The following is a 17,810-nucleotide window of genomic DNA, read 5'->3' on the forward strand; positions in this document are numbered from 1 at the left end:
ATTACTATGTAGACTGGTACATTGTTAACATAAAAATTTTATATCACAAACTAACCAACTCAGGATACAGTATTTCTTTTGTCTGGACTCCTGGGCATGCATCCATAGAAGGCGTAGCAGACGCATTAGCCAAGTACGCAGCTGAAGAATCAAGTCACCGATCGCTTCGGATTAAATTTTCTGCAGAAGCGCTAGAGTCGCATGCTGAAACAGAATTGTTGAAAAGTTGGCAGAAACAATGGACAATTACAGGGAAGACTAATGGGAAAAAATATTATTCAATTCAGCCACTTATACCTAAAGAACCTTGGTATCAAGACATTAACCTTTCAGTGACGTGCACTGAGGAGTAGCTAGTCTAGCAGAGATAGATTAATCAATCCCACATCTCTAATTATTTTAAAATCACAATATTTATTTTCTTGTTAAAGCCACAGTTCATATGCAACACTTTCTTTTTCACGTGCTTCTCGTCCCTCGGTGTGATCCGCGGACAAAACTGGCCTAACTCGCACTTCTTCCGCCTTAGCAGTTCCAGGGAGAAACAGGTTTCCGAAGGAAAAGGGAAGATTTCTGCCTCTACCTCCCTTGCCCCCTCGTCCCCGCTGCAATGGTTGAAAGCCTGTGATTTCAGGTCCCCCACTCTATCTCCTGTAGGACAGATAGGGAATTGGTTTCCATTCGATTCCTTTGTAAATGTTCTAAAGTACTCAAGGGAAAATTTTCTGCAGTACTTATGTTCTCTGTATTTACACAACCTTTTACATGTTGTACAATATGTATGTACAATATGGGATGTAGTTTTATTATTTATGAATGGGAACGTGTTATGTGCAGACAATAATGTTATGCTTTCTTTCTTTTTTGTTTTTCAAATATGGAATATATAATGATTAAATTACAAATATTTGCTCAGGCTCTCTCTCGCTCTCGTTTTAGTAGTGTTTTATTTAAATATACTAATCTCTTGGCATCCAACGGATGTATTTATTTGGGTAAGTGAACGCACATTCATATTGTTGTTGGATTGGTTTATTTTACTTCGCTTTTCTGCCACATTTGGTTATCGCGAAAATGAGGATGATGTGATGAAATTAATGAAGGGACCTCGAACAATCCACGCCGGGATTCGAACCCGTGATGAGCGTGCATTCTTGTTCCTGTGTTGTACTCTGCAGTGAATAATGAAATAATTTGAAATGAAAAATGTATCTCAGAACTCAAAAAGCCAAATGAATGTTATTGAAGAAACTATAAAAAAGTGTGTTTTGTTACCTGTTTTGTTTCTGTGCATAAAGTGGACTTAAAACACCAAATCAACCAACCTTGGAGGAGTGTTTATCACAGCACGCTAGGACACCAGGAGTTCCGGGTTCAAACTCCGACCTGAGCATGGGTGTTCTTTGTGTTTGTCCCTTCATTAATTTATCGTATCATCTTCGCAATTAACCAAATGTGAGAAAAAAGCGACGCTAAGTAGCAAAAATAAAGTCAAATCATTGATTGATTGCTTGATTTGGTTTATTTTACTTCGCTTTTCCGCCACTTTTGACTAATCGCGAAGATGATAAATATAATTGATAAAGGGACACACACAAAGAATACCCATGGCCAAGCCGAGATTCGAACCCAGGATCTCTGGTTTAGTAGTCAAATCATATATTTTTATATTAACAAATGGGGGTGGGGGTTACGTGTACTTTTTTAGTACTCATTCATCATTTGGCAATCCTTTCCTGTTATTGACGTTCTATTTTTAGGAATACTAGGCCCTAAAGGGGAGGAGGGATATGAGCCACAACAACCTCTCCCCATTGAGCACGCCACTGATTGCTACCCCATGTGTCGACGTCACCGCACGTCACTGTAACCTTTCAAGAAACTCTTTAACAAGCCTTCTTAGATGTCAGCTAAATTACACAATAGTCCCTAAAAACCTGTACACTAGGAAGATTGTATAATCTGTCAGTGTGGTGCAACTGAAGGAACACCTGATCATATTATATTTGAATGTCATCTTAATGCAACCACGCGTGATTATTTCTTTAGAGACCTAAAAGAAGCAGGATATAATGTCCCATACGCCTTGTCAACACTTTTGAGGAACCCAACGAAGAAAGTAATATATGTACTTACCAACTATATTGTGATAGAAAATATTATATTATAAAATTATGAAATCGTAAAATTATGAAATTGTAAAATTATGAAATGTAAAACAAATGTAACTGGTGCATAGCAGCAAAGCTACAACTAAATACAGGGTGATTCAAAAGTCGCGCGACATAGGACAACTCCGTTATTTGTGCAGATACCGAAAAAACGATAGAGGGTAAAATTGTTGGACATATGTTTGTAATCATGACCATGATGTTGCATTTGTATTATTTTCATTGTGTGCAGGAAACAAGAACAAAATTGTTGGAAAATACGTTTTAAATCATGACCGTAATGTTGAATTTTCTTTTTCCAGTAATCAACAACAATGTCACAGTACACAATTCAGGAAAGGGTGGAAATGGTTCTTATCCATGTTGCAGGGATGAGTCTACGGGAAGCTGCGGAGGAATATCACAGACGGCATCCAGATCAACCACCGCCACATCATGCAACCATTGGTCGTTTACTGGAGCGGTTCAAGGTAACAGGCAATATCCATGACAAACGACGGTCTGGGCGGCCCCGTACAGCAACATCTCATGCAACCTCAGCTAGCGTACTAGCTAAGCTGACAGTCAGTCCAACACGGTCAACACGAAAAGTGGCTCAAGAATGCGGCATCAGTCAAGCATCCGTGTCCAGGATACTATCCAGAAATCATTTCCATCCATATCGTGTGCATTTTGTCCAGAAACTGCATGGAGATGACACAGATAGACGGGTGCAGTTCTGTGAGTGGTTTACTGAAAGACGAACGCAGCAGCCACACCTTGAAGCTGATATTCTTTTCAGCGATGAGGTCTGTTTCCATCTGAACGGAACAGTGAATAGACATAACGCTGTGTATTGAGCAACCGAGAACCCATACATCGCTGTAGATGCTCATCATCAGACTGACCCAAGGTTAAATGTGTGGTGTGGCATACACGGGGATGTTCTCATCGGTCTCGTATTTCTTAACAACAAGCTCTCTGCTGAACTGTACAGAGAGCATCTCGAGATGACACTCCTGCCCTATTTGGATAATCTACCCCTAGCAAAACGACGGGAGATTTTCTTTCAGCAAGATGGAGCACCGCCGCATTTCGGAGTAACAACTCGCAAATTGCTGAATGACGTTTTACCTGGGCGTTGGATAGGTCGCAGGGGTGCCGCGGAATGGCCGCCTAGGTCGCCAGATTTAACACCACTTGACTTTTTCCTCTGGGGTCATCTCAAATCTGTCGTGTACAGAAACAGGCCCCGAACACTGCAGCAACTTCAGGAAAACATCAGAGGAGCCTGTGCAGCAATAACACCTATGGTGTTACGTAATGTGCGCAAGAGTTCTGTGAACCGTATTCGGATGTGCCGTCAACAGGATGGCAATCAATTTGAACAATTCCTCCGGTAGTGTCCCAGCGGTGCAGCTACTGGACATTGCAGTTCAGGTCGTTCCTTTGTACCAGTTTGCCACTCCGTGCGGTTGCTATTGCTATTGCGATTGTCAAATTTGTTCTTCGGTCGTAAATGGAGTATGGCTATGACATTGATTTGTTTGTATTTCTTTTCGTTTGCCATTTTGACAGTCATTTTGTTTTGTTTTGTTTGTGATTTCAAGCAGACTAATAAATGGTCCATCTGCTGTCGCAACAATTACGCTCATGATTTCCAACAATGTATTTCCTACACTTATGCCCTCTATCGTTTTTTCGCTATCTGCACAAATAACGGAGTTGTCCTATGTCGCGCGACTTTTGAATCACCCTGTATATATTTATATATATATATAAGAAATACATTCAACAGTAGTACGAAACAGCAGCGTGTTGTCATAGCTACTATGGAGGAGAAACGTTTAAATTACGCGATATTTTTAAATATTGCGAATACGATGTGAATTCCAGGAACTCTAACGAAGGTGAAGCTGTGATGAGAACGAAGCATTTAATTATGATGGGCAAAAATAACAGGGAAAACGGAGACGAAACTAATGTATACGCACTGGTTCTTCAAAGCAGCGCTGTATCATCTGCACCTCGGTTAGTAGTAGTCAATATGTACCTTTGACAACAACTTTGATTTCTTGACCCCACGACCGCCAAAACCTCAAAAACTCACTTTCTCTCCACGTTCCGCGCCTCATTTATTGCGCCGACGATGTTTCACGGCGCAAAAAAAGCCGTGATGAGTGAAAGATGAGCTCTCATCCTCTCATCCTCTCATCCTCTCATCCTTGAAGGATGAATGCATCTTATTGTAATTTTCCAAGTCCCGGTCAAATGTTTGTATATCGTGACCTTTGTAAACCTCTCTCTTTCGGGAACGATGTGCCACACACACGCACACACACGCGCGCGCGTGTATCACTTTCTCTCCACGTTCCGCGCCTTATTTATTGCGCTGACGATGTTTCACGGCGCAGAAAAGCAGTGATGAGTGAAAGATGCACTCTCATCCTCTCATCCCCTCATCTTCTCATCCTCTCATCCTCTCATCCTCTCATTCTCTCATCCTCTCATCCTCTCATCCTTTGAAGGATGAATGCACCTTATCGTAATTTTCCAACCCCGGGGGACCAAAAATGTTTATATATCGTGACCTTTGTAAACCTCTCTCGGGGGAACGATCTGCCACACGCGCGCGCCTGCCTCTTATTATTTCCGTATTGTGACGCAAACAAACAATTAATAATTGTTGTTTTTTAGGATTCCTGGCCCCTATAACCTCGCCAGGGTGCGTGGCGGCGAAAATCGTCACGAGTTTGGATTTGTATTGCGAATGCTGCCAAAAATTCAATCAATATCATTTATTCTCGATGCTGGAATCTTACGTAGATTATTCCATGAAACATAAATCGATAATCCTATACGAAGCCTCAACGATGTTTATTGCCATCCGCTTCCGCAGTGGACGACTCCACCCTCGGCAACCACAAACGACAACAAACTCCCCGAACCTAATCATCTCGCATCTGCTTCCGCCCGAAGCGAATCTGGTTGAGGAAAAATGATCGAATACCATGACAAACACGCATGAGGTGGAACTGTCAACGATGTTTATTGCCATCCGCTTCCGCAGTGGACGACTCCACCCTCGGCAACCACAAACGGCAACAAACTCCCCGAACCTAATCATCTCGCATCTGCTTCCGCCCGAAGGGAATCTGGTTGAGGAAAAATGATCGAATACCATGACAAACACGCATGAGGTGGAACTGTCAACGGTGTTTATTGCCATCCGCTTCCGCAGTGGACGACTCCACCCTCGGCAAGCACAAACGACAACAAACTCCCCGAACCTAATCATCTCGCATCTGCTTCCGCCCGAAGGGAATCTGGTTGAGGAAAAATGATCGAATACCATGACAAACACGCATGAGGTGGAACTGTCAACGATGTTTATTGCCATCCGCTTCCGCAGTGGACGACTCCACCCTCGGCAAGCACAAACGACAACAAACTCCCCGAACCTAATCATCTCGCATCTGCTTCCGCCCGAAGTGAATCTGGTTGAGGAAAAATGATCGAATACCATGACAAACACGCATGAGGTGGAACTGTCAACGATGTTTATTGCCATCCGCTTCCGCAGTGGACGACTCCACCCTCGGCAACCACAAACGGCAACAAACTCCCCGAACCTAATCATCTCGCATCTGCTTCCGCCCGAAGGGAATCTGGTTGAGGAAAAATGATCGAATACCATGACAAACACGCATGAGGTGGAACTGTCAACGATGTTTATTGCCATCCGCTTCCGCAGTGGACGACTCCACCCTCGGCAACCACAAACGGCAACAAACTCCCCGAACCTAATCATCTCGCATCTGCTTCCGCCCGAAGGGAATCTGGTTGAGGAAAAATGATCGAATACCATGACAAACACGCATGAGGTGGAACTGTCAACGATGTTTATTGCCATCCGCTTCCGCAGTGGACGACTCCACCCTCGGCAACCACAAACGGCAACAAACTCCCCGAACCTAATCATCTCGCATCTGCTTCCGCCCGAAGGGAATCTGGTTGAGGAAAAATGATCGAATACCATGACAAACACGCATGAGGTGGAACTGTCAACGATGTTTATTGCCATCCGCTTCCGCAGTGGACGACTCCACCCTCGGCAACCACAAACGGCAACAAACTCTCCGAACCTAATCATCTCGCATCTGCTTCCGCCCGAAGGGAATCTGGTTGAGGAAAAATGATCGAATACCATGACAAACACGCATGAGGTGGAACTGTCAACGGTGTTTATTGCCATCCGCTTCCGCAGTGGACGACTCCACCCTCGGCAAGCACAAACGGCAACAAACTCCCCGTTCCTATATAACACACCAGTTTCTCTTTTTGTACATCATTATCATAGTGAACGTCAATCGTGGCAGTTCAGTATTCTTAATTACTTGTCTGATAGTATACATATATATCATCGTGGAAGTTTTAGTGAGCTACAAATTTTATTTTGAAGTCTCTCTATTTTTCTTGAAAGGTGAACGTCAATCATGGCAGTTCAGTATTCTTAATTGTTTGTTTGACAGTATACATATATCATCGTGGAAGTTTTAGTGAGCTACAAGTTTTTTGAAGTCTCTCTATCTCTCTTGAAAGGTAAGTTTTTTTTCAAGTATGTTTTATTTTGTTTTCACGATATATATTTCTTTTGTTTTACGTCTGACACACACACACACATATTGAGAGGAGTCATAAAAATTGACACACACCTCCTACAACAGTACACACACTGTTCACGTCTAATATATATATGCATTTTTGTGTAAGGAAAAAATATCTAACACTTTTCAACTTTTTTAATCTATTTTTTTTCCTTCTGTTTCAGTGTGCTTTCCCCTACCACCAGCACCACAACCCCCCCCAAAAAAAATTTCTCTGTATATAAATAACAGAGAAAAAAATGGAACCGCAACCAGGTCCCTCTGGTTTTTGCGGGAAAGTGGCATGTCGTAACTGTGGAAAATTAATTTCTAAACCCAATATTGCCAGGCATTTGAAAAAATGTCGTCTACCTGAACATGATGTCGCCCCCCCGGTAAAGAAATCTCGCATTGATGCGCATGAAGGCGGTGCTTTGAATAAAAGTGCACGCATCATGACGTATAAATCCGGAGGTGACGAAAAATGTGACTCGAGCACCTTCCTCGACAATGTGAAATCTCTGGTAGTTGATCAATTACGTGATTGCCTCGTCAATGTTTCAATTAAAATTCATCTCGTCTTGACCCTCATGTATGAGAAAGTTGTCTCATCCAAGACAAGCACTTTCAGCTTTTACGTAGGGTGCGAAGACTTGCATGAGGGCAATCACAAGGATCTGGACGAGATAGTGACACGGCTATTTGAGCACCTGACACAAAAACAAGAAGAGTTTGAAGGTAGAGGAAGTGGATGGACCCCTTGCGGTCGCAGCCACACGTTACAGCTTCGAGTGTGCAATTTCAAACCCTTACGTAGCGCTCAAAAAAACAAACAAAAAAAAAAGCAAAATGCAGTGTTAAACATACAAAGTAATGATGAGAAGAGTTTCCTATGGTCTGTCATCGCCGCATTACACCCAGCTAATAATGTTAACCCCCAACGCCTGTCCAATTACAGACGATACGAGAGGAAATACAAGAATATCATGCGAGGAATTTCCTATCCTCTGCCCGTGAATGAGATCGATCAATTTTTAAAAAACTATAGAGAGGAAAAAAAAAAAAGAAGATATCGATATTTTTGTGTTTGGGGTTGACGATTGCGACAACATTCGTGTGTTAAGACCTGCGAGAAGCCAGAATAATGTAATTCGACTCTTGCTTGTAGATGGCCGTTACAGTTTGATACGGAATTTCTCACGATTAGTAGGAAGACAGATCAGCAAGCATCACGATAAGATCGAAATTTGCGATCGATGCTTGAGAACTTTTCGCGTGGGAAAGAAGATGAGAGAACAGCACAAGTGTTTTGGTTCCGTGAATGCAGAACCCGAAGATGTCATGCCGGAACCCGGAACCAAGATGAAATTTCAGAAACACCAGGCTCTTCTCCACCATCCCGTCGTTCTTTATGCCGACTTTGAAAGCTTCCAAGTTCCCATGACGTCTTGCAACCCTGATCCCTCTACCTCAAGCACAATCCAAATTTTTCACCACGAGCCTTGCAGTTTCTCCATCTACGGAGAAAAATTAAATGATGTCATCTTGTATTGCGGACCCGATGCGGCAAAATATTTTGTTAAGAAGATAGCGGAATGCGCGAGAGAACTTGCACCCAGCCTGAAAGGCTCTTACGTTTCTCCACCTGCTCTCACGACGGAACAACAGCGGAGACATGACACGGCGACAAGATGCGCGGAGTGTAACCAGACTTTCACCCCCGAAAATCACAGGGTCGTACACCAAGACCACCAGAATGGATTATTCCTGAGCACCATCTGTAATTCGTGCAATCTTAAAATTAAGGAGTCGCATTTTGTTGCCGTGTTTCTGCATTACACGGAAAAATACGATACGCATCTGTTCGTCAAAGAGCTCTACAACATAGTGACTCGAATCAGTATCATTCCGAGAACGAGCGAGAAGTATATTACAGTGAGAGTGTGGATCCCTCTCGAAGAAGGAGGAAGTGTGGAAGTTAGAATCCTGGACTCTTACAATTTCCTGTCCTCCAGCCTTGCTACTCTTGCAGCTCAACTTGGCGACGAAGATCTTGTGGCCACCAAGCAAAAATGTTTTTTGGGGAGAGATGAGAATTTGAATCTGTTGCGTCGCAAGGGCGTCTACCCCTACGAGTACGTCAACGATTTCGACAAATTTGACGAGACGGAACTTCCACCCCGGGAGGCATTTTATTCTCATCTCACGGAGGACGTCTGTTCCGAAGAGGACTACGAACACGCTCGTAGTGTGTGGACGGCCTTCAATTGCCAAACTTTTCGTGATTATCACGATCTCTATCTCAAATTGGACGTGACTCTCCTCATGGACATTTTCGAATCGTTTCGCAAGAGATGCATCTCGATCTACAAGTTGGATCCTGCGTATTTCTTCACCACGCCGGGATTGACTTGGGAATCGATGATGAAATACACCAACGTGGAACTGGGACTTATTGCAGAGAAGGAACAGTATGCATTCATGGAGAGTGCGATACGCGGTGGCATCGTCCAATGTCCCCGACGCCATGCTCAGGCAAACAATCCTCATACGCCTGGTTACGATGCATCGAAGCCCAACACCTACATCGTCTACTGGGATGTCAACAACCTGTACGGCCACTCCATGTCCCAGTGTCTTCCCATCAGCGACTACGCGTGGATGACCGAAGAGGAACTCTCCTGCGAGGATTTTCTCAACTGGAGCGAAGATAACGAATGGGGCTGTTTCTTGGAAGTGGATCTCGATTATCCCGAAACGCTTCACGAGAAACATCACGGATTGGCCCTGGCCCCCACCAAAGAGAAGCCACCTGGAGGATCGGAGCCAAAACTAATACTAAGCATGGAGAACAAGCGGAATTACGTTCTGCACTACCGACTCCTCCAATTTTACGTGAGTCACGGCTTGCAGCTGAAGAAAGTACATAGAGGATTGAAGTTCCGACAGAGTAGGTGGCTCGAACCGTACATAGCCGAGAACACGCGACGCAGAGCGCAATCGACATCGCCTGCAGACAAGGATCTGTACAAACTGTTCAATAACGCCATCTACGGCAAGACGATGGAGAACGTGCGTAATTACATCGACGCAATGTTGGTCACGGACGAAAAGAAATTTGAGAAGATTGTCGCGTCCCCCTACTTCAAAAACTTCACCATTTTCGACGAGAATCTAGTATTCGTCGAGAAGAACAAGAAGCAAGTGATGCTCAACAAGCCGATTGCCATAGGTGCCACCGTCCTTGAACTATCAAAATTGCACATGTACCAATCGTACTACGATCAGTTTCAACCCTTTTATGGAGATAACATCCGAATATGTTACATTGATACGGATAGCTTCATTTTTCTAATCCAAACACCAAGCCTCGAACATGATCTGAGTTCGATGAAGCATCTTTTTGATTTTAGCAACTTACCATCAGACCATCACTTGCATTCGACAGAAAATAAAATGACCATAGGAAAGTTCAAAGATGAAGCGGCTGGTAATTACATCAGCGAATTTGCGGGGCTTCGTGCCAAAATGTACTGCGTCAAGATTGCAGAAGAAAAAGAGATCAAGAAAGCGAAAGGGGTAGAAAAAATAAGTACCAGCAAATTTAGCATGAAAGACTACAAAGAATGCCTGTTTCAAGGTAAAAGACAACTCAGCACAGATCATCGCATTGCGAATAAATTACACGAACTGTACACGACGCGCGTAACCAAGGTCGCATTGAATGGCAGAGACAACAAGTTACGTGTTCTCGATTGTCAAATCCACACGAGAGAGTGGGGCCACTGTAATGGAAGCGATAAATGTGACGTGTGTTAACCGTAACCCCATAGCCATGAAGTCCGCTGTGTCTTTTGCTATTCTTCAAAAACATATGGAGGAAAAGAGGAGCCCTCGGGGGATGAAAAGTTGGAAGTTGTTATTATGTCGTTAAGCTCGCTCTAAACGAGGCCTCATTAAATTCAACTCTTATTTTTTTCTTCTTCATCCCGATCTAATGACATAATTACACGTTCGAGTGTTTTGAATTGCATCGCCGTAGATAAAATCTTCTCTTCTTTTTATTCGATCTACAAAGGGGCACAGCATATAGAAAATTTAAATAACTAACAAGAACAATGAATCTTTTTGGTTTCCGGAAACAGATCAACATGGAAAGTGCACCACCAAATTCCAATAACCTCTTACCTTCCATGTTATCCATACTCAACGGTCTACTGATCGTTCACCTCAACAGTATTTGGACGAAATTGGACGACGATGTGGGCAAGATGTTTTACGTCTTCAATAACAATTTACATTTCTACGAAATTCCGATCGACGGGAAACTTCGGATCACCGTGAATCCGGAAAACGTAGGCGAAATCAAAATTTCTACCGGCAAGAACATTTTTCGAATCAAGCACGACAAGATGCTTTCTAACATTGCGTACGATGTTTCAGCAGGAGATTATTTTTACATGGAACTCCTCGGGGATTACGACAAACTCATTCCTCTCTTCGTAGAATTACGAATCGTCTATCCTATTATAAATAACCGTTAACCAAAAATGCCTAACGACATTTTCGGCAACACCAAGCGTGTGGACCACGCAGAAGAGATTCTCATGTTGGACGTTCGTGTTAAGAAGTTGAGGACCGATTTGATTGCTTTGCAGGAGACCTTAAACAAAAGTTTAGAGTCGGAAATTGCTACGCTCCAAACGCAATGTCTCGACCTTATTCTGAAAATCGATTCCGAACTGAAAACGCTCATAAAAAATTATGTCGACGTACCTTCTTACGACAACGTTCAAAATATACAGTTGAGCGTGGATTCGCTTCAAAATGATTTGACCAAATTACAGCAATTTCAATTGAAAAATGAAGATTTGGAAAAATTGAAACTCGAAATCGAGGAGCGAACTTCCGCAATCGAGAAGAATTTCTCCGAACTTCAAACCGTGGTGAAGGATATTGATGTAGAACGCTTGCACGTCGTCGTTTCCAAATTACAAGAAGAATTCACCGGCACGTTGGAAGAAATTAAATCCAAGTTACAGACTTTGGAAGATACCATGACGAACCTACCATCGTCGGACGAACTGCAGGTCATCGGTAAAAGCGTAGCGAACATAAAAATTCAATTGGAGGCCTATCAAGATTTCGAACACATTCAAACCACCATCGCTACGCTTCAGGCATCCTTGGAATTGATCAACGAAGAAATTAAAAATATTCAAGCTGAAGCGAGAGCGTTGACGAGCATTCAAGACACGTTGGGCACGGTTCAGCAGAAGATCGAATATTTAGAAAATTTGAACGTCGAATCCAATCTCGCTCATTTTCATCACGTACTGGACAACATACAGGGTGACTTGGAATCGTTACGGACGAGCGTGCCTTCGAGCGAAGATTTGGAAAAATTGAAAACGGCGGTGACGGCACTATCCGAATCGAGCAACATCAAAAGTTCATTGAGCGATCTCGAGAGTAGGGTGGCCAATCTCCCCACCTCCAAAGAATTGCACGCTTTGAAAAGGAACATATCACGTATGCTGAAACGACTGGAAACGGAAACGGCGAACGTGGAACAGATTCGAGACGAAATCAGTTCGCTGGTGTCGACGCTGCCCACTTCGCAGAGCGTCGCCGATCTTCACACGCAGTTTACAGAGATCCGAAGCATCGTGAACGATCTTACCGAGAAGAGCTCGAAATTGAATCAAGTCGAGAACCTTCAGAACATCGTCGTCAACATCAGAGATCAAGTCGGAGTGCTGGAATCCGCGCAGGAATCGACGCTGGCTTCTTTCGCTGCCAATTTGCAAGAACTCAACGAAAACTACAAGCAGTTGAACGTGGAAGTGAAAATCAAACCGTCGTTGTCTGCCGTAACGGATACCATAGTCGAGCATTTGCTGCCCATCGAAAATAAACTCGGACACGTTCACAGTAATCTGCTCGGCGTCGACACTAAATTCGCTAAACTGCATTCTCTGCAAGCCATCGAAATCAACAGCGTACCCAATCAACAGAGAATCTCCACGTTCGTCGAAGGTAACAAACTCTACATGTTACATCCTTATCATCAGTACTACAAGTTTCTCCTCGATGGCACGATTCAGATAAACGAATTTTCGTACTGGTCTCATGGTAGAAAAGCTAGCGTTCCCACCATGACTTTGATATCGAATCGTGGTGTCCAGAAAGCAGGAAACATTCCTCTGGCACGTTGGAACGAAACGCGCAACATATATGAAATACACGAAGACGAAGATCTTACCGTTTTCGACGTGAGTGCCGGCGATAAGCTGATCATTCAAAACACGAGCGAGGTGCCACCCTCTGTGAATCCCATCACGCTGGTGCTTCTTTTGAAACGTAATCTCTAAAAAAATGTCTAGGCAAGCCATCGTCGAAGAATTGCATAAACCTGCACGCGGTAACTACGAACGTTTGGCTGTGGTAACCAAGGGCATCGACGACCTCTGGCAAAGCGATCTCGCAGAGATGAGCAGTGGCAATTTGAAAAATGTACATAAATTCAACAAGGGCAACAAGTACCTCCTCACCGTCATAGACACATTTTCGAAATTCGCATGGGCTCTACCTTTGAAAGCCAAAACGGGATCGTCCGTCACGGAAACATTCAAATTAATTTTTCGCGAAAGCGGCGGCAGACGACCACGGTTTCTGCAAACGGACAAGGGGAAGGAATTTTACAACGCTGTATTCCAAAAGTTTATTCAAAAACACAAGATTCGACATTATTCGACCTTCAGTCACATCAAAGCCGGCATCGTGGAAAGATTCAATCGAACCTTGAAAACACACATGTGGAAACGATTCACGCTTCGGGGAAATTACAAATGGGTCGACATCCTGCCGGAACTCGTCGACACCTATAATCACACGGTACACAGAACGATAGGCATGAAGCCAGCTGACGTTACCAAGTCCGACGAGAAGCGTTTAATTTCTACCGTTTACTGTCCAAAGTACACACCCACGACAAAGAAAGCTAAATACAAAATTGGAGACCGGGTGAGGATCAGCAAATTCAAACGCACCTTCGAGAAGGGATTCACAAAAAATTGGAGCACGGAACTTTTTACCGTGGTTCGAGTTCTACCCGGAAACCGACACACGTATATAATAAAAGATAGTAGCAGCGAGATTTTGAAAGGAAGATTTTATGAAGAGGAACTCTCTAAAACGAAACACCCCGACACGTACCTCATCGAGAAAGTATTGCGTAGGAAAGGTGACAAACTGTTTGTCAAATGGCTGGGACTTCCGGAAAAGAGTTGAATCGACGCGAACGAAGTGATCTTGTGAGTACGTGGAACGTGGTGAAGCGTCTACCGGATCCGGAAAGTCAAACGAGAAAAAAAAGAACGGCGAGTTGCTTCCCGACAGCATCCGCTGTCTGATCGTAGGTCCTTCGGGGTGTGGGAAAACGACACTGCTCGTGGACAATTTTCTCCTCGCACCGAATTGGTTAGATTGGAAGAATAGGCACCTGTACGTGTTCTCGAAAAGTTTGGAGCAATCCAAATACCAGCAACTGATGAAAGTGTACGATGGTCTGGACATTGCAACGTTCGCCTCGGAAATAAAACCACTCGACGATTGTCGTGAAAATTCAGTTGTTGTGTTCGACGACGCCATCCTGGAAAATCAAAATGAAATTCGCAACTTTTTCACGCAAGGTCGTCACAAAGGAATGGATTGCTTCTACCTAGCTCAAACGTTTTCCAAAATTCCAAAACAGTTAGTACGCGACAACGCTAATTTCATATGTTTGTTTCGTCAAGATCACACCAACCTCAAGCACGCGTACGATGACTACGTAGGCGGAGACATGAACTACAATCAATTTTCGGAACGCTGCTGCTCTACTTGCTGGAACGGTGACGATTTCGGATTCACGACGATCGACATGACGAGGAAACCCAACGACGGAAAATACAGAAACAAAATCAACGACTTTCTAAACGTTGCAACGTTGTGAGAAACGACGTATATAAATAAACGTTATGACGAAACGAAAAATCGAAGACGAAAATCTCAAGCTTCGCGATTACCTCGCGAAACGCTTCAAAGGTTGGAAATCCGAGAATCGCGGATTCTACGAAGAGAAGAAACGTAAGGATCAACCTGTGATCGATGCCATCAGCGGTCTAGGTAAAGAAATTAAAAGTGTCACGGAACAAAATAAAAATTTGATCAACGAACTCGTACCGCTCGCAGCTAAAAGTTATGCCGTACCCACGCCCATTTCGAGCATTCCTTCGACGCCGTTCGAACTGAAGGATGCACCGGCACGACGTCGAGCTATAGGTAGCACGTCGTCGTCTTCGGATAAAATCGAGTTGGGACCTTTGGCACGAGACTACCTGAGTACGGGGAAATTCGACAAGGATGAAGTGTTCGGATTGTATCCCAGCATGGAAACCAACGAAGGCGGTGGTGTGGTGTGGAAGATTGGGAAATCGAAGGTGACCTTCTAAGGCAACGACATTAAAGTTAATTTAGGCGAGAAGGATAGTTGGACCAGGTATCCGGGTACGGTGGGACTGTGGGAACTCTTTGCCAAAAAGCAGCCGAAAGATTACACCGACGAAGATTACCAGAGTTACAAGGAAATTTTGATCATGACGGATGCCTTGTACCAAAACAACGATGCCTCGCAGAATAGGGTGAAATCGAGCAGCGGCGAGAAGTACAGGAATCTCATCAAACCGATTTGGAACCAGGTCAAAACAGGCAGCGGCGTCAAACGCTACAACACGTTACCCAAAGAATTCGTTTGGGTGGACGACGTGAGGAAGCTCGTGGACCGATTGTTGGTGATAGCCGGCGAAGAGAATGCAGGCAATCGTAATTTCTACAACGAGAAGGTTGGCATCGTGGACATGATCAGCACAAAACTTTCCAACTTCATCGTGAACGACGACAAGGGCATAGGTTACCTGATCAAAATCATCAACACGCTGCCTCCGAGATTCTGGAACGTGGCCGAAGGAAAGGGACTCGTGAACGACATCATCAACAAGTTACCTTTCGAGATGCATTTACCTGGCTACCAGTACTGCGGACCGGGTACCAAACTCGAGAAAAGATTGGAGAGAGGAGACAAGGGTGTGAATCCGATGGACGCGGCATGCAAAGATCACGACATTGCCTACAACACCACGCAGACGGATCTGGACGCACGTCACGAAGCAGACAAAAAATTGGAACATGCAGCTTTCGAAAGGTTCGTGAGCAGAGACGCATCGTTGGGTGAACGGGTCGCCGCACTGGGTACCACCATCGCCATGAACACGAAACAAAAATTGGGGTGGAGTATATAAATAACATACAGTAAAAAATAAACATGGCTTGCATAACTGATTTGCCGCACGAACTACTATCTAAAATATTCAAAAAGATAGGTAACGGAGATGTTAATAAACTTGTGATCATAGCTAAAACGACGCCGGCATTTCACATGGGATGCGAAATAGTTCTCAAGGACCGTCTTCGGGAGATCAGTGGAATGAGGTGCGGTGATCTCAACACTCTTCCGTCGGCCGCGGGGGAGAAATTGAACGAGAGGTTGGACGAACTGCACGAGGCGAGGCAGGGAAGAAGACGATATACTGATGATTGGCGTAAGTCCAAACAGGAAACTGAAGAAATCATCACGCACATCATCGCGTTCTCCGAAGCACGAACTTTCTTCCTCTGTTAAAAAATCTTCGATACAAATCGTGAAAAAAATATATATATATAAATAACACACATCGTGAAAAAAAAATGATCTTCGGTATATATAAATAACACACATCGTGAAAAAAATTAAATTTCTCTAACACACACACTGAAAATTTCTCTCCTTCGATATGACAACTGGAAAATGAGTGACCTCCAAGCATTAAAACAAATGCTAAATTTGTCAGTCGAGTATGTAAAAATTCAGGAATTGGAAGTCGACAAACCTTACACGATAACTTCCGGTTCAATCGTTTCTACCCAGTATGGTCCCAAGGTGCGTCTGTTGCTCAACGGACAATACAGTCTATTTTTACCAGATCGATACGCTATCATGTTATCCGACGAGAAGCTAGCTATCTTAATCGAGAACAAAACTCGTATCGTGTACAAGGGGACAAAAGAACTTCTTGGTAAGAAAACAAAGCATGTAATAGAATTTGTGTAATGGGGCTACGCGGAGTATATATAAAATAACATCCATTGAAAAAAATCTCAGAACATTTATATATAAATAACATACCATGAAAAAATAACACATAGAGCATCAACATGAAGCCCAAGGGTGTCGTGTACCAGATACCATATTCGAATCTAAAAAATCTAGGTGCCCTCGATGGGTTACTCACCAAGAAACAGCGCGAGAAGAAACGTTCTTGCTTGTCGAAAGGACACGGAATGAAATTACTGCTCAGCACACCTCAATTGAAAAGATTGCAGCGTTCGCGGAAACAGCAAAAGATCGGAGGTTTCATATTCAGCATCCCAGCCATCCTGGCAGCATTGGGGGCCGTTGGAAGTTTGGCCGGTGGAAGTGCCGCCATCGCGAAAACCGTCATCGACTCGAAGAAGAACAAGGCCGAGTTGGAAGAACAGAAACGCCACAACCTGGCCATGGAGAAGAAAGGGGGGAAGGGCGTGATGAGAAAGTTTAAAAAAAAGAAACAGCTGCACTCACCAACCGAGACATTGAATCTCTGATCGAACCGTTACGAATCAAACACTTCAGAGGAGTTTTCATGTCCGACTCGTTACCTTCAACCGTCAAAAAAAGAGAATGTGGAGTAGTCAACTTGGACAATCAAAAAATCCAGGCACGCATTGGATATGTTACCACAAAAACAATGACAATAACAAAGCATTCGTTTTCGATTCTTTCGGAGGTGTTCCACCTACAAATTTAGTCCATTACCTGAAAACGAACAAAACCTCTATATACTACAACGACGAACGCATTCAAGATTTCAGAGACGTGAACTGCGGTCATCTCTGC

General features: G+C 43.8%; 1 protein-coding gene across 1 annotated transcript; it reads left to right on the forward strand.

The window, feature by feature from the left end:
* Positions 1-2,485: 2,485 nt before the first annotated feature.
* On the forward strand, positions 2,486-3,010 carry LOC145982166 (uncharacterized). Its single transcript, XM_083115733.1, has one exon. The coding sequence runs from the start codon at positions 2,486-2,488 to the stop codon at positions 3,008-3,010; it is 525 nt and encodes a 174-aa protein (XP_082971859.1).
* Positions 3,011-17,810: the final 14,800 nt, after the last annotated feature.

Source organism: Lepisma saccharinum, assembly GCF_977018435.1.
Source record: "Lepisma saccharinum chromosome 12 unlocalized genomic scaffold, izLepSacc3.1 SUPER_12_unloc_1, whole genome shotgun sequence".
Classification (NCBI taxonomy): domain Eukaryota; kingdom Metazoa; phylum Arthropoda; class Insecta; order Zygentoma; family Lepismatidae; genus Lepisma; species Lepisma saccharinum.